Raw genomic sequence first — 24,438 nt, forward strand, 5'->3', positions numbered from 1 at the left:
GCAAAGAAAACCTACTGGGGACAGAATGAGTGCAAAATAAGATATGATGTTCTTTTCACCCTAACACAAACAAAAGCAAAAATTAGTATCTTGAGTTGCACTTATTGTGGTTCTTTTAAAATTCCAGAATATTCTTTATGCATTAAATAGGGAAAGTGCAAGGCTCAAAATTAGATCAAAGACCAAGAATTCTAAGAAGTAAATCCAAATAAAAAGCATAAGCTATTGATTGAAAAGAACTAAAAAATAGTTAGGGAGCAGCAGTCAGATAATTTTGGTGAATTTCCAGGGTTTCTAACTTCTTGGTTGTATTTGTCTTATCAATAATAGACCCTTTATAGCAGAAAAACCCAAGTCAGAAAGCACAGCCCACACAAAACCTTCAGCATAATAAGTTTTCATTATTACCAGAAGGGTGAGATTGGCTGAGACCAATTTAAACCTGGTAGTCATACTATTGAAGAAAATGCATTCTAAGGATGCTTCAGGGAGGGGCGTCTGGGTGGCTAAGTTAGTTAAGCGTCTGACTTGGGCTCAAGTCATGATCTCAGGATCCAGGGATTGAGCCCTGTGTTGGGCTCAGCATGGAATCTGCTTGTCCTTCTGCCCCTCCCCCTGACTCATGCCCACACTCTCTCTGCCTCTCTCTTGCAAATAAATAAAGTCTTAAAAAAAAAAAAAAAAGGACTGCTTCATGGAGTGACTTCTATTGTATCTGCGAGATGTTTTTCTTATGTATGCGCTTTAGTTTGGGATTGAAGTCAGTCAGTGAATGTCTAAATCTACATCTCCACAGAATCTGATCCCCCAGAGAACAGTAAGAATTAAATATTAAACAGTGGTAATGCTAATCTCAAAGAGTGTCTAAAGTTTAATGTTTAATTCTTACTATGCTCTAGGGTGCTTGCTCCAAATACCTGTCGAATAACAGTTACATGGGCAACCCATACTTATCTGTTCCTTTAGTTGTGATGCCTCTTTGAGAAACACTTTCATTGATATAATCTCATTTAAATCTTATAACAATCCTGTGCATTATATATTATTATTATATTTTCACAAATGAGATCTAAGAGATTAGGTGATTTGCCTAAGTCTCACAACTAAATAAATGTCAGAGCTGAGACTTGAGCTATTACATATGATTCCAAGTTCAGCACATGCTACAGCCAGAGTTGCCCCCCACCATGTAATTACTTTCAAGACATAGTCTTAAAAGAACACTTTAAAGGAGCTAAGGTGGCAGCCAAGTAGGAGGACCCTAGGCTGGTCTTGTCTGTGAAACACAACGAGGTAACTATCAAATCACCCTGAATACCCCAGAAATTGGCCTGAAGACTGACAGAACAAACTCCACAACTAAAGGGAAAGAAGAAGCTTCACCGAAGAGGGTAGGAAGGGCAGAGACATGGTTTGGGGCAGAAGGGGATCAGGAGTGCTGTGGAGGAGAGGAAGCCATGGTCACAGAAGCAAGGGAGAAACAGAGAGAGAGAGAGAGAGACAGAGGCAGAGGAGCACATAGGGGAACTCACAAGGAGAACATTTCCCCAAAGCCATTTGCTGGGAAAAAGAGGGGCTGATTTTCGTGAGTTCTTGGAACAAGTGGGGCTTCAAGTCTGGAGGATGAAAGGTGGGTGGGCTTGGCTGGCCTAGAGTCCTGAGGGAACTACCCTGTTACTGGAGAGAAGGTAGGCAAACACCCTAGTGGCAGACAGCATAGGAACAGCCCTCTGAAGAATGCCTGTAGCACAGGGCGGGGGGAATGACTTGCCCTTCTGGGAGGAGTCGCTGAGAGGTGGAATTCCTGGAGACCTCTGTCTGGGCACACAGGAGCCCGTTGGCACCATTTCTCTCCCTGCCCAGCAGAAACACAGATGCACCGCAGGAGGCAGCACTGAGCCAGCACAGGCTGCCTCACTTGCTCCCACCAAGCCCTACTTCCCTGCACTCTGGTGAGACTGTCTTTCCGGTCAAGCTCACCTCAGCCCCAGCTCAGTGAGACCCTCCCCCAGAAGACCAGCGCAGGCCCCTACCCACATCACGTCCCTAAAGCCTGGAGTTTGAAAAATCATCAGGCTTGGCTGGGACAGAACCTGCAGGGCACTGTGCAGCTCCTGGTGAGGAGAGGAGGGAGGCCAACAAGCCAGGGGCAGCTGGTGTGGAAACAGCGATCTGGAAAACTCCTGGGACACACTCAGGGGAGATGATTTGTTCTTCTCAGAGGGCTTTCCTGAGAGGCAGTGGGTTGGGAGTCTGCTCTCCAGGGACAAATGGCCAGTGCCATTTTCCTCGCTTGCCTGTCAGCATCAACACAGAGCCATCTGGGGCAGTCAGTAGCACAGCGAGGATGCGGGCTGCCTAACCTGCTGACACCAGGTCCCACACCCTGGCGCTCTGGTGGTGCTGCCCTTCTCAGTCAAGCTTGCCTCAGTCCCAGTGTGGCAGGCCCCTTGCCCAGAAGAGCAGCACAAGGCCCCGCACACACCCCAAGTCCCCTGACTAGAGAGTTTTACGGGGCTGCAGTTCTAATGCAGGTCCCATTTCACAAGCAGAGCAGAACACACCTAGTCCAAACTTGGGCCGCATTCAGACCAGGTGTCCATAGCAGGCCAGGAGAGAGTCTACAGATGACCGGCCTGAAGGCTAGAGCAGCCAAACCACAGCAACAGAGTGCACGCAGCTTGTACCAGAGATGCCCGTTCATATGCCAGACGTCAAGCACTACATACCCTCTTCTTCATAAAGCCGTTTCTCTCCAAAGTGGGAAACAAATAGACTTTTCCTGCACCTAGAAGAAGGCAGAGATTTAGACAAAATGCCAAGATGGAGGAATTCATTCCAAATGAAAGAACAAGAAAGTCATGGCCAGAGGTTTAAGTGAGACAGGTAGAAATAACATGCCTGGTGGAGAATTTAAAGCAATAATCCTAAGGATACTCACTGGGATTAAGAAAAGAATGGAGGACTTCAGGGAAGCCCTTACCACAGAGATAAAAAGAGTTAAAAAAAAATCAGAGATGAAAAATACAAGAACTGAGATAAGAAACAGGCTTGATGCAATGAATGCAAGGATGGAAGGAGCAGATATATTCATAGACACTTGGCAAGCCAGAAAGGAGTGGCATGATCTATTCAACGTGCTGAATGGGAAGAAAACTGATCACAAATGGTAAGATTTCATATTTTTGGTGGTTGAGTAATATTCCATTTTATATATATATAATATAGATATAGATATATATCTATATATCTATATCTATCTATCTATCTATATATATATATCTCCCACATCTTCTTTGTTCATTCTTCTGTCAATGGACATCTGGGCTCTTTCCATGGTTTGGCTGTTGTGGACATTGCTGCTCTAAACACTGGGGTGCAGATGCCCCTTCTGATCACTATGTTTTATCCTTTCGGTAGACACCTAGTAGTGCAGTTCCTGGCTCGTAGGGTAGCTCAATTTTTCACTTTCTGAGGAAACTCCATACTGTTTTCCAGGCAAATGTGGAAATTAAGAAACAAAACAGAGGATCATAGGGGAAGGGAGGGAAAAATAAAATAAGAAGAAAACAGAGACGGAGACAAACCACAAGACACTCCTAATTATAGGAAACAAACTGAGTGTTACTGGAGAGGAGATGAGTGGGGGAACAGAGTAATTGGGTGACGGGCCTTAAGGAGGGCACTTGATGTGATGAGCACTGGGTGTGATGTGCAACTGATGAATCACTAAACTCTATCTCTGAAACTAATAATACACTATTTATATTTGAATAAATTTAAATAAATTTTAAATAAATTTTTTTAAAATAAATTTTTTTAAAAAAGAAAACGAATGGGAAGAAACCTGCAGCCAAGAAGACTCTATCCAGGAAGGGCTCCATTCAGAATTAAAGAAGAAATTAAGAATTTCTCAAACAAGCACTAAGGGAGTTTGTGACTCCTAAACCGGATCTTAATTATTGTCAGATGGGATTCTTATGAGATGTAATTTCCCATTCTATTATTTTTTGGGTGGTAATTATTACATAGAATACCAACCTTTTTTTGTTTTGTAGAATCTATTTTTCTGTTACCTAATATTTTTTTCTCTCTAAAAAAAAGAAAAAAGAACACTTTAAGAAAAGTTTTATACATGTATCTATCATCACAAATTAAAGGGACTTTAGTACCTAAGACAAATCAACAGTTTGGTATAGACTGCCCTAAAATTCAAATGACATCGTAATCAACCTGGTTGGAAACAAAACTAAGACGATAGAGGAATGGGAGTATAATTTAAGAAAAACCAAGCGATTCGTTTTTACTGCTCAATTTTATTTTTTTAAAAAGCTAAATATTGGGGTGCCTGGTGGTTAAGCATCCAACCCTTGATTTTGGCTCAGCTCATGATCTCAGGGTTGTGGGATCCAGCCCTGTGTTGGGCTCTGCACTGGGCATGGAGCCTGCTTAGGATTCTCTCTCTCCCTCTGCCTCTGCCCCTTTTCCCCTTCAAAAAAAGCTAAATGTTTAGAATTATTTAAAATTATGTGAAGCTGATACTATGGTTTCAGCACAATGTTTAAGAGGTCTAAGAATATTGGTTTGTTTTCTCCAGCAGGGGGCAGTAGGCATCCCCCATTAGTTTCTTATGCATCATATAGAGGCACCCCACCTCCAAACTCCCCATTTGAGAAGTCTAAGGAAAATGGAATGAAGTGTGCTGACTTAGTTCAATTCTTAAAAGTACTCCTAAAGGTCTGGAGCATTAAAGCTTTCTAGCAGAATGCATCATAGTATTGAATTTCTCTACAAATTTTAGATAAATTACAGGAATTGGGGAAAAGAAATTCAAGAATGTGCAATTAACTTTCTTTATTCAAGATCAGAATAAGCTGTTTAAATGCTTTTTATTATTGGAGGTTCAATTTGTACTTATCTCTAAACAAGGGATACCAGAGTCTGCCAGGGATATTGATGGTAAATAGTTTCTCACTTTCTAGAGAAAATCCTTTCCCTCTACCAACAAAAAAGTGCTGAATAAAGAAAATCACAAATTTTTATCAATCCGGGTGGTTGAATTATGAGTTAATTACATCAAGCCTAGCAAAAATGGCGGAATGCCTGGATGGTACGAATTATGAATAGTGGGAAAGCATGAGGAATGTAAGAAACAGACAGAGCCCCCAAAGAGATGGTATGCAAATAAAGCTGCAGCAGCCTGACCTTGGAAGAATCCTGACTGACCCTTCCTCCACATCTTCAGCCTCTAACCCTTCACTTTCCATACCTCCCCAAATACAATCAGGTAAGATGTAAAACCTTAATACGTGCAGTCTATCAGAAAGCACTGGTGTGTTTTAAGCTGCTGAGAGAATTTCAGGGAGAAACAGGCTAATACCTCAGGGCTCTTGGTTCCCAGGCTATGAGCTGATCCTGAAGCCAAAACTTAATTCACAGAGAACTCTCAGCATCTGTCACCGAAGCATTTTAAATTGGAATGTGCGGTGCCTTCAGGCCTCCTTCCCTCATTCACTGGGGGCAACAGTCTTCAGTCCTGGACCAGACCCATCACTGTTACCTTTTAGGAGAGTTACTTAAAAGTACCTGAAAAATAAGAAGTAGTGCTTCCTCACCAGAAAGGTTACAGGCTCTTTCAAGTGAATCCTGATGAGGAGAAGGTATGGCTTTAGGCTTATGGACTCTATAAAAGGCCAGAATTATTACAGGTGGAGGTTTAAAAGTGCATCTTAAAGAACAGTAAATGCATTCCACTGGGGGGGGGGGTAATTTTAATGTTTGAGTGGGCATTAGTACCATGAATTAGATATAATCTAAAACAAAGGCCTTTTTTTTTTGACATCTAATGTTATTCTGTCTCTGGGAACTGGATTCTGAGTTTTACAGATCTCCCCTGCCAAGTCCATACCCCCTAGCTACCCCAGTATGACGCTCGTGCTCTACTGTCCGGATATGTCAGCATCACAGAGAGAATGCCCTAGCGTCCAAACCATTACTGGTAAAGAGGATCTTGGAAATCAGCTAGCCACTGCAGGGGAAGCAATTGAAGTTGTTAACTTGATTTCTAACAACACAGAAAAGGGCATTTTCTTTGTCTTCAATTGACCAAAAATGCTTTTAAATACTCAAGTGGGAACAGTTTGCAAGTGGCCAGTGGGCTCATGGTTATCAGTTCAAGTCCTGTTTCCCAGGTTGGAGAAGCCCATGTGTGCAGTTTCTGAAGGCACACCTCCTGCAGAGGTGTTGACAGGAAAGAGGAGGAAGGGAAAATAATGTGACCTGCTTTCACCAGGAAGCTTCAGATCATTTCCCTTTGTCTCTGCGCCTCTTTGGGAGATTTTGATCCAATCTGCTGTGGTGAGAAGAAACTCTCAACATTTAAAAAAAAAAAAAAACCCAACTTTCATTTTCCTCCTAAGAAATGGAATTTTATTTCTGGATGACAAGGGCTTTGGAAGGCCATGGTGTGGTATATGAGTGATCCTTTCACAGCTGTTGAACATCAGTAGACTACACATCCAAAGTATAGAGACAGCTCTTAAAATATCAGCCAAAGGAAGAGTTTAGAGGGAGCTGTATGTCTTTAAGGAACGATTGAATGTTATTGAATCTTTCAAATAATGGTGTAACCTTGGTGACAGGGCAACAATCTTCATGGGCTGTATTCATACAGAACTGAGCTCATGGAGATAGCACAGGGGGGTCTGACATGTGGGGCCCTTGTTAGCCATTTATCTATTATTAGTATTGTCCTACACCCATTATCTACTTTTTCTCCAGTCCCTTGGATACTCAGCAGAGATGCTTTAAGAATGTCTATAACTTAATCTCCTGCCTGGCGTGACCTAGAAGTACAGTTGTACAGTGACAGGGCATTAACTAAGCTCTTAAAAAAGGTGCTATGGACACAGAGGTAAAAGATGGTGGAGGGCACTTCCCTTGATGACAGGGAAGAAGAAGGCTGAAATTCCAAAGTGCTTTCTGACATTTGCCACCCACATAAATTGATGAGTTAGTTATTAAGGGCCTTTCTGCTTAATTAGAAATCAAACCAAAGACCCTGGTGACATAATTTATTCTCCTGCAAAATGATGTGACCCAGAGGTTCTAGCCATAACCACAGAGGAATCGGAGGTTGGTAAATGACTCTCTGAGTGAAAACTTCAAAGACACAGGAGGGGCAGAGGGAAGAAAATGTATCATTAATAAACAGGATGAGGCAAGTGGGCAAACATTCACCTATGATGTCACCTGCTTCTCTATGATGAAATATTACACAGCCAGTTTCAGAACACTATGTATCATAGGATTCCATTTTTCATTACTTCAGCAATGTGAGATACTAAATTAATGTTCCATTCTTATTAATAGTTAAATTTCAAAAGAGCCCAATTCTGTTTGTTGAAAGCCACTCGAAGTACATAGTATGAATGTACCATTGTTTCCTCAACTACTGCCCTGTCAGTGGGCACTGGCATAGGTCCCAGTTTTACAAACATCCTTATTCATGAAATCTTACATATTGAACCTTTTAATTTTTTTTTATTTCAAACATACAGGAAAAAAAAACCCTGAAAATCCAAAAACACTGAAGTACCTAACATTATTTTTTAAACTGTTGTTAACATTTCATCATATTTATTTCAGGGTTTTTAAAAATGTTATTTATAAAGACCTCTTTATTCCTCTTCCATTCCACGTTTTTCCCTCCCTAACCACTATCTTTAATCAGCTATATATTGTTCTCATCCACATTTACTATGTATATATAGTTCTGTGTAATTTTAAAATTCATATAATTAGGCTCATACTTTAGGTATCTTTTGCAATTTGTTTTTTATTCAACATTGTATTTTTTTTTAAAGATTTTATTTATTTATTGGACAGAGAGTAACAGAGCGAGAGAGGGAACACCAGGGGGAGTGGGAGAGGGAGAAGCAGGCCTCCTGCTGAGCAGGGAGCCAAATGCGGGGCTCGATCCCAGGACCCTGGGATCATGACCTGAGCTGAAGGCAGACACTTAACGACCGAGCCACCCAGGCACCCTCAACGTTGTATTTTTAAGACTTACAGACACTTTTAAGACTTCTAAGACTTATTGACACATATAGATCCAAGTCTTTAATTTTGACAGATTGACTCTACCATAGTTTAAGTATCTGATATTTACTTATAAAATACTATGTTATTGGGGTGCCTGGGTGGCTCAGTAGGTTAACAGTCCGACTCTTGGTTTCAGCTCAGGTCATGATCTCGTGGCTGTGGGATTGATCCTGGCCTCGGGCTCTGTGGTCAGGGAAGAGTCTGCTTCAGATTCTCCTTCCCCCTCATTCACTCTCAAATAAATAAAATCTTTTAAAAAATAACTTGTTATTCATATTGTTTCCAGTTATTCACTATTATAGACCAGGCTTCATTAATCCTCCTTGTACAAGCCTTCTGTGGTTCTAGTTGGTGTATATACCCAGCTATGAAGTTAATGGGTCAGCTACTGTGCTTTTTATCAACTTCACATGGTATTGCCAAACTGATACCAATTTGCACTCCAATAGTGTGTAAGAATTTCTATTTCCCCACATTTTTACCAATGTATTTTTATCTTTGTCAACCTTATAATATGTATCTTATCATAGCTTTTTTTTTTATTAAGTAGGCTCCATGCCCAGTGTGGGGTCCTTATCATAGCTTTTATTTCACAGATTTCTAGTGAGTTAAGCATATTTTCATTTATTGGCCATTTGGTTTTCCTCATCTGTGAATTTATATCCTTTGTCCAATTTCCTCTGCTTGGATTGGTTATGTTTTTCTTATTGATTTGGAAGAATTCTCTGTAGTAGATTGAATTGTATGAAATTGCCTTTTTTGTAGGTAAAAAATTACTGATTATTGGCAATTTCATGTAGATAAAACAAATATTTCTGTATATTAATCTTTGCTCATTATATGAATGGCAGCTATCTTCTGCCAGTTTCTAGCTTTTGTTTCAAATGTGTTCTGGACATCCTTTGGCGTGTAGAAATAAATATTAATAGAGCCAGTTTATCAACATTTTCCTTTATGTTTCATGCTTTTTCTGTGTCTTATTACAAGAATCTTTTCCTACACTTATGCCATAATATTTCTATAGTATAGATTTCCCAGAAGTGGGATTTCTGGGTTAAAGAGTGTGTGTATGTGTGTGTGTGTGTATGTTTAAATTTTACTTAAATTTCTAGTATCAATGTGAGTGAATCTCTTTCAAAAAACTATCTAATGAATGAAGAAAAATATCATTGTTATTTTAATTTACATTTCCCTGACAACTAGTGAAATAAAGGATCTTTTTATGGGTTTAATCATCATTTGGATTTGTTCATCTGTGAATTTTCTATTCATATTATTTGCCATTATGTCTGTTGCATTGTTTATCTTTTCTTATTAATTTGTAGGATTTGTTTGCATTTTACTGATGTTAACCCCTTATCTGACATATCTATGCCAGTTTTCCCTTAATCCAGCATTTGTTTTAACTTTATCAATTGTATGTCTTTCTATACCAAAATTTTTACATTTTTATGTATCGTATATATCCATCTTTTCTTTTATCACTTATAAATTTCTTTTTTTTTAAGTTTTTATTTAAATTCCAGTTAGTTGACATACAGTGTAATATTGGTTTCAAGTGTATGATATAGTGATTCAACACTTCCATACATCATCTGATGCATTTCACAAGTGCCCTCCTTAATCTCCATCACCTATCTTACCCATCCCCCCACCCACCTACCTTCTGGTAACCATCAGCTTCACTTCTAAATTTTTTGTTTTGATATAAATCATATAAAGGTCTCTCTGACCCATAGCTTATACATATAGTCTCCTGAAATTTCTTCTGAAATTTTTGTTTACTTTTGAGTATTTAATCTCTCTTGAATAAATTTATCTGTTTAGTGTGAGGTAGATAGATGTTCAAATAGTAAGAAATAATTTTTGCATCACTAGGTATACTGATATGAAAATAAAATCTTAACATGTTACATCATATCATATATATGTTATATGTTTGGTTTGCCCCACAACTCCTAGGGAAAAGAATCATCACATGCCTTTAATTTTCTAAATGCATTTGTTTTTTCTTTTTTCTTTTTTTTTTAAGATTTTATTTATTTATTTGTCAGAGTGAGAAAGCACAAGCAGGGGGAGTGGCAGGCAGAGGGAGAAGCAGGCTCCCTGCAGAGCAAGAAGCCCAATGCAGGGCTGGATCCCAGGACCTTGGGATAATGACCTGAGCCAAAGGCAGTCGCTTAACCGACTGAGCCACCCAGGCACCACTCTAAATCCATTTCAATGAGACTCAGTCCCCTCCATCAGAGTTGCTGGGAAATTTAATCTCAGTCATCTTTCAAGGAACTCCTTTCACCCATTTAGGATCATAAGAGAACTCTAGGGCTTGTGATTAAGGATAATGGATTATCAGGCAGTTGGGTTTATCTCTGAGCGCTTGGACTTCCTGCCCACATAATCTGATTGTGATTTGGAAACTCACCTGGTAATGTCTAGCTCTTGTGCAAGCCTTGGCACTAATATTTTTAGTGTTCCACTTGGGGTGCTGAGTTCCTGGCCTACCTAGACACACACATCCATCACTACTGAAGCTCCCACCAGTTCCTGGGTTTTAGAAACATGCAACATCCCCATCCTGCTGTCCTCTGGAAACCAACTGTCTCTCCATCCTCTCCCAAAGGTCCAGTCCCACTATCTTCTTATTCTCCAAGTACACAGCCTTGATCCCAGCTTAAATTCCTATCTTTGGGCTTGAAAAACAGTAAGTTAAGAATGGGTATAGTGAGGGGTGAAGGTACAATGGGGTGGTGGTGAAGAGAGTATAGACTTAAAAAAAGAGAGAGAGAGGGGCGCCTGGGTGGCACAGCGGTTGAGCGTCTGCCTTCGGCTTGGGGTGTGATCCTGGCGTTATGGGATCGAGCCCCACATCAGGCTCTTCCGCTGTGAGCCTGCTTCTTCCTCTCCCACTCCCCCTGCTTGTGTTCTCTCTCTCACTGGCTGTCTCTATCTCTGTCAAATAAATAAATAAAATCTTTAAAAAAAAAGAGAGAGAGAGAGTATAGACTTTATAAACAAATGAGTGGCCATTCATTCTCTGGGTAAGAAATCTCATTCTTTAGATATTCAGTAACTCATCTCCCATCCACCAAGAATAACTAGCATGCTTCTTCTAAAACAACAAAAGCTTAATAATGTGATTGAGTTTTCCTATCCTGCTGCATTAAATTATTGACAACTCATATATTAGAGCATATATTTTTTATCTTTATACATATATTTACATATTTATGATATATGTTTATATAATACATATGTAAAGTCCATTATAAAATAGATTTTTTATATATAAGATGTACATAAAGAAGATCTAAAAGATGTACACCAAATCTTTATTGTGGCTATCTCTAGAGGTTAGGATTATGAAAACTTCTATTTTTTATTCCTATATCTTTTGAATTATTATTTTCATCTTTGCAGTTAGAAGAATAAATATATTTAGGAAAATGTCACAAAATGTTAGAAAGGATGTTGGCAGCAAGTGAAAACCTTCTAAACAAAACTTGCAAAATCTTTCCAGATATTTACCCTCAGAGGCACCCTTTTCAGATACTTGGGGAAAGGGAGCTGTGATGACTGGGCAGTGACAAAAGAGAAATATCTTACATATTCACAAAAGCTGTTGGGTAATGAAAAGATCCCTGAATTAGCAGTCAGGCCATTTGGGTTTTCATCCTGGTTTTGCCATGAGATTGCTGTGTAATTTTGCTAAGTCTCAAATTCTCCTGATTCTTTCCTTAAACTGGACAATCTCCAAAGTCCCTTCAGCTCTGGAATTTCATAATATAGATGATTTAAAGAATCTTGGTTGGTAGCTATGACTCTAGTTACAAGTATCATAGTGTAACTAGCCATAAAACATCCAAATTAACTTTCTTCTTTGAAAGGGTAGATGTATCTGCCTCTCATTCGATTAGCCCTTCCTGATTTGCAATGGCCACTGAACTGAATGCTAACCAGAGCTTTTGCCTGGAAAATGCCCCACTGACTAGAGAACTGGGATTTTGCTCCCAGTATCATTCAAGAGCAAAAAATAGACTGCCACCAGACCCAACAGCTGGGCTGGAGCCTTCTGGGCAGCGTGCCAGCATGTGAGTACAGGGATACATTCGCTGGGCACTGGGATCTCCACAAACTTGCTCGCCTCTGCTCACTTTCTCTCCTTAGGCCCTTAAGGCCTGAGCAGCTATGAGACTTATGTCCTGGTCACTGAGAAGAGCCACCTTGGTTCTATCCGGATGGCTCTGAGACACTGTTCTCCACAGCTAATTGCATTTCTGTAATAGATATGTTCCCAGTTTCTACCTTTTAATAATCTCACTGAGCTCTGCCCTAGGCAGCACAAATGGTTTCTCAGTCTCCTGTCTGACCTAATTGAGTAGTCCTTCTCAACAAGGTAGAAGAAGGATCTATTTCCACCTTTCTAACACCAAGCCCAACCCACCTTGCTCTTTGCCTTTCTAAGTGGGACTTCTTAAAAATAGCATTTTGGAGAACTAGACTGAGGATAGCAAAAGATAATGCTGCTTCTCTATAAGAGAATCAATAGGCTTTTATCCCTAAAGATGAAACTGCTATTATACTGAGTGGTTTGGACTAGAAATCATAGGATTTCAGGTCAGGTAGAGTCTCAGTGTCACATTATCTAACTAAATTTCCATATACTCTATTGGTTCATATTAAAGTATGAATATATAACCTGCCCCAGTTCTTGCTGACCCATCCAGCTTGTGAGTATAATCTTTTAATTTATTAATCAACAAGTATTTACTGAACATTGTGTCCTACTTAATAGTGGATAACAAGATGGAATGTAATATGATTCTAGAGTAGCTTGTAGAATTAGAAATGCCTAGAACTGAGATGACAAAAGATTCAGTCTCATTCAAACCCAGAAAGGTATTAAGCATAAAGTTAAGAAACTAAACTCATTTCTCTTGTCTTTTGGTAAGTATGTTGCATATCCAAGCAAACTGTTGTGTTCTTTCAGCCTACTGAAAAGAGAGCCATAGGAATGAGGGAACAAAGAATATGGGGAGATGGGGTCCTGCATGCATTTTAGTTATGAAAACTCAATGTGTATTTCTCCCAATATATAGAGAGAACCATTTTAATCAGGTTGGTGATTCTTTCTGCCATTTCACTTAGGGTATGTTTGAGAGAGTGTGACCTGGGAGACATGTGTAGCTGACTTACAACGCATTGACTATTCATATAAGCAGAAATGTAACTTTGTTTTCTATAACTGAATATAGTTTAACTCTCAAGCCCTCATTTCTGATACAATTTAAATATATCATTATGTCAAAAATTACTCAGTCTCCTCTAGTTTAATACTTTGTCTGTTTGGGTACATATTTAGGCAACTGCAGGGTTCTTCCCCTTACCATCCTTCTGCCCTTTTGCTCAGGAGAGACCCAAGTTATGAGTCTCATCTGAGCACTCTTCTCTGGTCTTTGCTGACCTCAGTTGAGATATGACTTTTTCCTTCCTAGTGTCTGGGCATTTTGACAACATCCCACTGCGGATGGTTGGCAGTCCAAGCTCCAGATCCACTCTCTACACATTGCCCTTGACCCAACCCAGGCCTCTTCTGGTCCTGTAAGCATGTCTGCACTTTCCCTGTGGGACTCAGGAATGCTTGACTGGAGATAGTGAGGCTACTTTCAGACCCATCCCCATAGACACTTCAATGCATTGACTCAATGGTTGGGACCTGCAGGGCCTTTAGAATTATTAAAAGCAAATGTAACTCATCAGTTACTATTTCAAAATAGCCTACATATTGATCTGCTGTTCTCTCAGTCTGTCCTAGTGTATCAGACGCTGAATGTAATTCTAGTGTTTTAAAGATACATTTTCATCAACAATATTGCCCCTAAATGCAAGTCAACAATTTAATTTAGTGCCTAACCAAAGCTGGAGGAAACATTGGCCAAGTTAGATTTATTTAGACGTGTGTGTTGTTTTCCAGCATGGTGCCCTCCTAAGGGAATTTCAAAGCTGCTTTTGCTTACTTGTGATTTTCACCTTATATTCTGATTTTATAAATGTTTTATAACATTTTGAAGATGTGATGCCACAGAATCTGTGGTTAATGATTTGGTTACTAAAACAGGGTGCTGTGCTAAAAGAGAACTAACGACAGCAGTGTTCTTAGAGCATTGCTGGAAGCAGAATTTCTTTGCTGGAGTTTAGAGAGACCCATTTAAGAAGCCCAGAGAGATGTGGTCTATACCTACTTGCTAGAGAGCAGGGGCCTACCTGTCTTGTCCTCCTCTGGATCCCTAGCATGTAGCATTATATTTTGCACATATTGGGTGCTTAATATATTTGTTGAATAAGTCAATTAACAAACTTTCAAGCAGCAGTTTTATCTCAATGGAACATAGAATATGCTGGTTATTGAAGTAAAGTAGTTCAATTTGAGCAAAGCTAGTGAAACTTCCAAGGAGCTATTCATCAGAGTCTGTATGTCATGACAAAGATACTGACTTAAAAAAAAAAAAAGAAGGTGGGGCACCTGGCTGGCTCAGTCAGTAGAGACATGACTCTTGATCTCCAGGTTGTGAGTTCAAGCCCCACGTTGGGTGTAAAGATTACTTAAAAAACAAACAAACAAACAAACAAAAACACTATAAAAAAAAAAGAAAGAAAACATCTTATACATACCCTGGATATGCAGGATACCCTGGATTGGACAGCCTCCTTTGAATTTGTAAGTCAGGCAGACTCCCATGATTCCTTGCCTTTTGATTTTATATTAAGGAATTACATTTACTTCATACAGAATATTCTGTGATGCCTAGCCTTTCAGCCAACTCGACTCACAGAAATTTAGACATAATTCTTAGAAAAGGCCTCTGAGTAACCCCATCTAGCTCAAGGTGTAAATGATTCCCCTTAAACTCTCATTCAAAGCCATATTCATGCTTACATGCCAGGTGTCTTTTAAAGGCCTACTTACTGGGTTGCTTGACCCACAGAAATTTGAAGCAGCAAACCTCAGAGAGATGGTGAAGGCTGCCAAGATGAGCACACTGGCCACTGAAGATGTGGCCATTGAAGGAAAAAGAAGTAAAACTAAGGCCCACACATGGAACTGCAACCCTGCTTCTAGTGGACATTTTTCCTCATGCAGCTTCCTTTCCTTTCAGGCACCCATCCTCTTCTCTATATGGTTCTGGTGTCATCATTCCAAGTGTCATGCACCCCAACTCCAACCACTCCAGAGGTAAGCACAGAAGTGATGCTTAGGCCCCCTCAAAACTCGGAGACGCACAAGCTGGCACCAGGAGCAAGATGCATCTGAACCTGCTAGCATAGGAGGATGTAAATGTGGGGCTGCAGATGGCCCCATGGAGAAACATGTTAGGAGGTTCTCTGTGACAAGCCGTCACGCCAGTTAGAAACTTGGTTCGACGTCATCAGGCCCAGGTGCAGTCCTGAGGCTCTCATTCCTGTTCGCCAGCTGAAATGAAAACTGGGTTTGCTTATGTTTTTCCCCAGGCAGTTTTCAGTAGCTCTTGACATTTATACCTAATAGCCCACACCAGGCCCAGCGCCTCTGGCTTCAGATCTCTTGTAACCTGCCCACCCACCCTGACTGCTGGTGCCTACCTCTCCCTGGCAGCCCCTGCCTCTGCTCTGGCTTGACTCCCACAGCCATCTAGCCACACTCTGCTCCCCCTACCCGCCTGGAAAGACCTGCTCCCCCATTTCTACGACTTCTTGCCTACCTAGATCACAGAATTTTCCCACGATACTTTCAGTTCACATTCATTTTTCACCTTCTCTAACTTCTGTTGCACTTTTTTGCCTTTACCTCATAATTAGCAACTTGTTTCATGGTGCCTCTTCCGCCACTCCTCAGCCTCTTACCTTGCTTTATTTTCTTTATAACAATATCCCTTGAGATAGTACGTGTGTGTATGTATATAGATGTACTTTGGGGCTTTTTGGTCTATTTGTTTGTTTGAATTGCTAGAATGATCTAAGTGCACACACTGAGGCATCACATGCCATCCAAGGCCCAGTGCGTTGCTGGGACTTCAGATACACAGAGGACAATCAGAGAAAGTTGACTGGTTACCCTTCTGCAGGACAAGGCCTGAGATGTCTTGAGGACTGTATACCTCACAGGCTTTGAACGAAGCCACCAGAGTGCACAGCCATTCCAGATTCATTTCTCTCACATTTCTAACACCATAATACTAATAACCACCAACTGCTGGTGAGTCCTTGCCATAATGACAGCAATTGATTTACTGTTTTGCATACATTTTCTCAATTAATTCTTACTTGAGGCACGGACTATCATTATCTTCCTTTTACACAAGTGGAAACTCAGGCACAGAGAGATTAAGCAATTTACCCAAGGTCACACAGTGAGTAATTAGTGGGACTAGGGTTTGAACCCAGACAGCCTTCTCCAGAGTCCGCACTCTTAATGTCTTTGCTCTGTTACTGCTGTGTTATCTGGTTAACATATTCAGTGACATGGGCTCTAGCAACCAGATTAGCTTCCTGTTTAATGACTAATCTTTTAAGGTAATATTATATGATGTGATTAAAAGTTTAAAACAAGGGGTGCCTGGGTGGCTCAGTCAGTTAAGCGTCTGCCGTTGGCTCAAGTCATGATCCCAGGGTCCTGGGATAAAGCACACACACACACACACACACACACACACACACACACACGCACACACCCATTGCATCAGGCTCCCCAAGAGGAGCCTGCTTCTCTCTCTCTCTCTGCTGCTCTCTCAAATAAATAAATAAATAAATAAATAAAATAAGCTTAAAACAAAACAAAAAATCACAGCTTGCAATTGAGTGGCTCTAGCTGCAGTGTGCAGGGAACGCAATCTACAGCGCACTATCTGGACCCAACGTTCTCATGGTGCAAACTTCCACGACAAGGCTAGGCCTATCGATGTTTGAAATCTGCTTCTCGGTTCTGCATTTGTGATTTTATAATGACTTCCACATGCATTAGCACCCCATTAACTGGCTAGTATAGGAACAGTTGTCTTATGAAGAGAGGGGATTTTTTTTTTTCTTTCTTTTCTTTTCCATTAAAACCACGGGTCCACAGAATAAAAATGCTCGATCTAATGAGTACAACCTGGAAAGTAATTTCATGGACTGTGGTACTTTGATGGCGATAATTCTTGGATGTCAAAAGGATAAGGACACAGTTTTCTGCTTCTAATTTTATTCTTAGAAAATGATGATATTGAACTATCCATAGAGTGCCCCTGCAGATTAATTCCAGTTCTTCTTTTGTAGAGGAGATTTAAAGGAAGTCTTAATCTGCTTTATGCTTAACTCTTATCTCCACACTGAATTAAAAATAGAAAGCTGGACGCTAGCTAGTCTCACCTTCAGAGACTCTCAGAGGGCTGAAGTTAACCCCAGGTGAGAACGGGCCGAGAGCCGCGCCAGGTCTCTCTGGTTTTGCTTCCCTCACCGACTTTCCCAACAGCCCCTCTTTCTTATTTCTAACCCAAGAACCTCATACTAACATGTCTGGAATGAGCAGTTCTTATTCTATGATCCTTGAATGGCACTCAGCATACTGATCAGGTACTTTTCATTTGTCACGAAACTCGATGAATTCTGAATCCTTTCGGAATCTGCAATCTTGGAAATATTCTGCATCCTTTAGTTGTTTTCTCCTGAATCCATGCTTAAGGTGGGAAGAGAAGTAAGGAGTACTCTGATTTTTTTTTTTTTCCTCTTCAGCTCCTGAAAACTGCTCTGGAGTGCTTCCCCTTCCTCCCCCTGCTCTCCCCCGCTTCCCTCCCATTTCCCTTTTCCTCTCTCCTACTCTTCACCCTTCCTTTTCTCATCTCACTTTTCCAAATCCTCTCTTTTCTTCCCCTTTTCTCTCTTTCCTTGTCACACCAATGTCTGAGGCAGCAGGAAGGGCAGGAAGAGTTTAGGAGGTGGGGGGAGCAGGAGTCAGGGTGGTTCCTTCCTACCTACCTATTGGTCTCCTTCCTGAGCTTCAGAAATATTGAGGGTCACCTGTCTGAGAACTAATAATCTAGTCAGTCTAGATCAGGAGGGGTAGGATGCCTTTATGGAAACCTCTGTAGTTCTGGATTTCTGACATTTTCAACCTGGCAAAGTTAGCAAGCCTGATGAATTGTGGCTTGTGTAAGGGCAGGGGGAAGCCAAGAGCATAGTATGCAAGCAAAGCATCTCTGTATATTATTCCTGCCCTCATTTCACATATACTCTCTCTCTAGTATGTTCTTCCTCCTGGTCTTACCCCAGTAGCATGTTTTCATTTCTAGAGTCTTAAATCAAAATGCCAAAAGGAGGCTATTTTATGCTTTGCTAATTGAAAAAAAAATTACAGTTCTTAGGGGGAAAAGAGCCTTTGTATCTTTTCTCTATTCCCTCTTCTTCACCACCACAATCATAAGAGTATCAGTGGAAACCATTTACTGAGTGCCTGCTGTGTGCATGACTGTGGGGATACTGAATGTACATTCAGAGAAAACAGAGCCCCCTGAATTGTGGGGCCACCCAGCCCTTTGAACAAGTACCAGTGGGTTCCAAGAGAATGTTTTCCAAGTGGGATTATTTAGTAGAACATGAAATTAAGTTAGTTGTGAAGACTGGCATTTAAAAAAAATTGAAAGAATGGAATGGAACAGAACAGAAAAATATCAGAGGATATTGCATGCAGTAAAATAAGTATTATTTTGTGAAAATTTGGCTCTAGTTAAATACCCACATCTCTACCTATCTAAAATGGAGAGTCTTGGGTGCCCGGGTGGCTCAGAGGGTTAAGCGTCTGCCTTCAGCTCAGGTCATGATATCCAGGTCCCGTGATCAAGCCCCATGTTGGGCTCCCAGCTCAGCAGGGAGTCTGCTTCTCCCTCTCCCTCTGCCTGCCTCTCGCCCTGCTTGTGTGCGCATTCTCTCTCTCTCTCAAAATAATAAAATCTTTTTAAAATAAAATAAATAAAATAAAGTAAAATAAAATGGAGAGTCTGATAGTGCTTACTGATAACTAGGAGCTTCTCTGCATTCTCCAGTCTCCCTTACAACCAGCAGTATGACTGAGATCTGGCTGCCGGAGTATGTCCAAAGGGAAAATGCCATTTCCAGATCCAGCACATAAACTCTCCCACGTAGGCTTCTCCACTCTTTCGTCCTTCCATATGCCAGCTGGATGACACCAGGCAACCTCGAAGCCACAAGCTGTCAGAGCTACAATGTGAAAGCAGCCTGGGTCCCTGAGTTACCATTTGGTGGAGGGCCACTCACCAGAGTCACCTGACCAGGAATATCAGATATGGGCTTTCTATGAATGAAAAATAAACTTCTAAAATATTAAGCCAGATTGCCTCACCTACCCTGTACATGTGCACGTGTGTGTGTGCACTTGGCTTATGCTATAGCATGTATTTCTTAATGTACACTTTAGTCAAAAACATTTGAAAACCACTACTCTGGATAGTGTGTTTCAAATGTGATCCTGGATCACCTATAGTTGAATCACTTGGGATGCTCATTATAAATGCAGATTTCTGGACCCTACTGAGATCTACTGAGTAAGGAAGGATCTTGGTGCTGGGGACAGGGAATGTTTAACATGTTTAACAAACCCGCAGATCAACCTTATGTATACTAAAGTTTGAAAACAACTATTGCCCCAGATGGTAGAAACATACTTTCTTGGCAACGCTGGGGCTGGTTTAATCTACCAAGTATTGTACTTATTTTTTTTGGTCACTGTCCGAAGTGTGAGTTTCTCCCTATTCCCTGCTCTATCTCTCTCTATAATCTTATGACAATAATAATAATAATGCTCTATAATGAATCACATAATCCTTTTCTAAGAACACCTCCTACTCCTCTCCTCCTTTCTAAACTGTCCTAAAAAGCTTATTGTGTAATTAACAAAATACTTACCTCTAAAACCATTTTCCTGAACATTTTCTTAACCTAGCTTTCCCCTGAGTTATCTGTTCTGCTTCTCAACAGAAGATGTTTATTTCCCACATTTTATAGACCATTGAGAGGGTTGGTAAGTGGGGCAAGTCCCTTCATCAGTACTCACTGCCACTTCCCAACCATGACTTCTCTACTCTTTTGGATAGGGCTGTATCAATTAATATGTCTTTGGTTGCAAGTAACAAAATATCCAACTAGAAGAGCAATAAACAATAAGGACATTTAAGATCTCACATTATAAGAAGTCAAAAGTTTCAGTGATAACTGGCTAATTCAGCAGCTCTTTTCATATTTCCCTCTATCTTTTCCAGCATGTTGAGTTTTATCCTTCCCTCATGAGGCTTCTTCCCTCATGATCACAAGATGGCTGCTGCAACCCCAGACATTACATCCCTCACAGTTATGTCAGTATTAGTTTCCCATGTCTGCTGTAACAAATTATCACAAACTTGGTGGCTTAAAACAACAGAAATTTATTCTCTCACTGGTTGGAGACCAGAAGTCTGAAATAAGTATCACTAAGCTGAAATCAAGGTGTCAGCAGGGCCATACTCCCTCCAAAGGCTCTAGAAGAGAATCTGTTCCTTGCCTTTCCCAGCTTCTGGTGGCTGCCAATATTCCTTTGCTTATGGCTACATCACTCCAGTCTCTGCCTCCATTTTCACACTGCCTTCCTCTCTCTGTGTATCTTTCTTCTGTCTGTATCAAACTTTCTGCTGCCTCTCTCTTGTGAGAGGCATTTAGGATACTTGTCATTGCATTTGGGGCCCACCTGGATAATCTAGAATAATCTCCCTATCTCATGATCCTATAATTAATCACAACTGCAAAGATTCTTTTCCCATGCAAGGTAACAGAAATTCTAGGGATAAGCAAACTAGATTTTTCTGAGGGCTATTATCCAACTTATGTCTATGTCTAAAGGTTGAAAGAATAATTCTTCTCATCTATAATTTCTTAACAGGGAGAAAATCTTTCCCAGGAGCTACCTGTCTTAGTCTGTTTGGGCTATTGTAATAGAACACCATATACTGGGTGGCTTAAACAACAAACATTTATTTCTAATAGTTCTGGAGGCTGGAAAGTTCAAGATCAAAGCACTGTAAACCCGACGTCTGGTGAGGGCACTCTTCTTGGTTTCACAACTGCTGAATCCAGTTGTATCCTCAAGTGGCCAAGAGAAAATTTCTCTCTCTTGAACTTCTTTTAAAAGGGGACAAATCCCATTCATGAGGATTCCACCTTCATGACATTATCTACCTTCCAAAGCCTTTACTTCTTAATACCACCACATTGTTAGGGGGCAGGTAGGATTTCAACATATGAATTTTCAGGGGACATAAACATTCCATCCATAACACCCTCCACCCCAGCATATTGCCTCCTAGTTCTATTGGTTGAGGTTAGGTCTAATATCATGTATGTGTCCTCTTTGGGGGAGGAAGACTCTATCGGAAAAAAGAAATGATGAGAGACTGCAGGAAGACGTTTGATTAGAAACCATCAATATCTGTCTCAGGATTCCTGCTCCTTTGAGGCTCCTATCATTAGAGGACTCTCTGCCCTTCCATGATGCTATTCTCTTTTGTTTTCTGCTCACTTCTTCTCAGGTATCAAAGACTTCAGCATTTGTCTCAGAGTCTTTCTCTGTGGCCCATCTAACCACTGGCCATTCAGTTCTTTGACCTCTTCATGTTCCAATGACCATCCCCATTCCATCCCTGCCTTCCATTCCCACAACTTCTCCCTGGATCTGGATATCACTTGAAGCTGCTCCTTCTCTGAAATAACATCTACACACAACTGTCCCCCGACCACATCCTTCCAACCTTCCAGCCTACTCATTTCACTCCTCCTCTCTCCTTTCTACTTAGCCAGCAGCCATTCTTGTCTCGATTTTCCTCCTTTCCAGAATATATTACCTGTATTTCTAAGTTACTGTGATCTTTGATTCTTCCACTGAAGTTATCTGGCAAAACCCCAATCCTGGATGAATCCTTTCCACTCGGTCAAATTTTTTTCATTGTCTTTAATTCCCACTCCTTCGCATTCAGCAGATAACTTTACTTCATACTTCACAGTTAAAATAGAAGACACCTGATTAAAAAAACACTTCAATTTCCCACCACTACATTTACTTGTCTATGTCCTGACATGCTTAATCTTCTGGCCCTGTTATAGTGGAGTGGAACTCCTTCTATTAGAGGGCAACCCATCTGCTTTTCACATAGAATTGTGACTAAGTTCTGGTCAATGAGATGTAAGTGGTATTGTAGTATAGAAGCGTTTAGAAAGTGTCATTAAAAGATAATGGGCACATGTCCTTTCCCTATTCTTCTAGTCCCTTCCTGCATCCAGATACCTGGAATATGGATGTGATCACTGGAGTTCTTGCAGCTGAATTATAAGAATGATGCCCATGGAATTGCAGAGAAGTGAAAGAATTATGTTTAGCTTCTTTAAATCATTCCAGGGGTGCCTGGGTGGCTCATTCTGTTAAGCATCCAACTCTTGATTTTAGCTCAGATCATGATGCCAGGGTCGTGAGATCAAGCCCCACATCAGGCTTCACACTCACTGGGGAGTCTGCTTGAGATTCTCACTCTCCCACTCCCTGTGCCTCTCCCTCTACGAGTGTGCAAGCACACACATGTGCGCACACACACACGCACACACACACACTCTCTCTCAAATAAATAAAGCTCTTTAAAAAATCATTCCAATTTCTAACTCAAACAGGTGCAACTCTTCTCTGTTTCTAAAACCCACACTCTTAGGATGTTCTTAAAATTTTGTTATACTAAAATTACTTCATTTTTATGTTAAAAGAACTTTTTTTTTTTAAGCTTTTATTTATTTATTTCACAGAGAGAGAGACAGCCAGCAAGAGAGGGAAGACAAGCAGGGGGAGTGGGAGAGGAAGAAGGAGGCTCCCAGTGGAGCAGGGGGCCCGATACGGGGCTTGATCCCAGGATCCTGGGATCACGCCCTGGGCCAAAGCCAGACACTTAACAACTGAGCCACCCAGGCGTCCCTGTTAAAAGAACTTCTATCTCTTTCCCAACCTTCATATATATTATGAAGTCTGCTTCCATTGACTTAACTCTGGAAGATTCAATGTCCCATTTTCCTTTCCCAATGCCTGGCTTTCCTCTCCATGATAGAGGTGCTGGGGTTCTGGGGTAGGGTTGGATATGGAAAAGAAAAGGTGGCCCCATTACCTATAAATAATTCTAGTCAGTTTTTGGTAATATTTATATCATCCTCTCTACCCTGTTGTTCTCCCTCGTATTCTTCTTTTGCTGCTTTTGTTTCTATGCTCCTTTTACCTTGTTTATAAGCTGGCCCAGAGCAGGAAAGATACTCAAACTAAACATCAACATCATCAAGCTTTCATTCCTATCTCCTGTATTTTCTTTCTTCTTACTGATTTAGTGAAAATATTAAAAGTAAAAAGAGGTCTTATTGTTTAATTGCCTTCCACAGGGGCATAGAAAACATCCTCTTGAAGGAAAATACAATCTGATGATTTGTCTCAGAGTCTGAGCTGAGCAGAGAAAAGGTTCTTGCCAAGGGTGACCAGCAAAGAAGTATAAGTAGGTAATTTACCTCCCCCAGCCCCGACATACATCTTTCATTTTGGTGCCCAAATGGCAACTCTGAGAGGCAAGCATGATTTGTTTATTCCCTTGCTTTAAACCCCTCAGTTGTTCCTCTCCAACTTCACCTTTCACCTTTGGCCCTCCCCACACCCTATGACTCCAGTTACCCCTGGGCTGTTTCACATCTCTGTGCTTTCTTTCTGTTGCTCTTTTCTAGCCTGACCTCCCACCTCATCCTTGTGGCAAATACCCATTCATCTTCAAGGCTCAACTCAAGAACCTCCTAGTCATTTGTGAAGCTTCTTGTGCCTTTTCACCTCCATTCTCCCAACTAATGTTTTCCTTCATTTTGTCTTCTCTAAAGAAGTATTTTAACATGTGTCACACTTTATTACAAAATTATTTGACATATTTGTATCCTTCTGGTTTTTAAAAATATTTATTTATTTATTTATTTAAATTTATCTTTTGTGGTTCTTCTTAATTTAAATTCAATTAATTAACATATAATATATTATTAGTTTCAGGGGTAGAGTTCAGAGATTCATCAGTCTTATATAATACCCAGTGTTCATTACATCACATGCCCTCCTTAATGTCCATCACCCAGTTACCCCATCCTCCCACCTCCCTCCCTTCTAGCAACCCTCAGATTGTTTCCTATGATTGAGGGTGTCCTATGGTTTGTCTCCCTCTCTGGTTTCATCTTGTTTTATTTTTCCTCTCTTCCCCTATGATCCTCTGTTTTGTTTCCTAAATT

The 24,438-nt window shown here is 40.7% G+C and overlaps 1 protein-coding gene across 3 annotated transcripts in view; it reads left to right on the forward strand.

Moving 5' to 3' along the window:
- Positions 1-24,438, forward strand: part of JADE1 (jade family PHD finger 1) — a 506,990-nt gene that overhangs the window by 266,068 nt on the left and 216,484 nt on the right. For all 3 annotated transcript variants that reach the window (XM_057310064.1, XM_048212307.2, XM_048212310.2), the window contains one exon: positions 15,258-15,334. In XM_057310064.1, coding sequence (XP_057166047.1) covers positions 15,258-15,334 — 77 coding nt within the window. The remainder of the gene's footprint in view (positions 1-15,257; positions 15,335-24,438) is intronic.

This window comes from Ursus arctos, unplaced genomic scaffold (genome assembly GCF_023065955.2).
Source record: "Ursus arctos isolate Adak ecotype North America unplaced genomic scaffold, UrsArc2.0 scaffold_11, whole genome shotgun sequence".
Lineage (NCBI taxonomy): Eukaryota > Metazoa > Chordata > Mammalia > Carnivora > Ursidae > Ursus > Ursus arctos.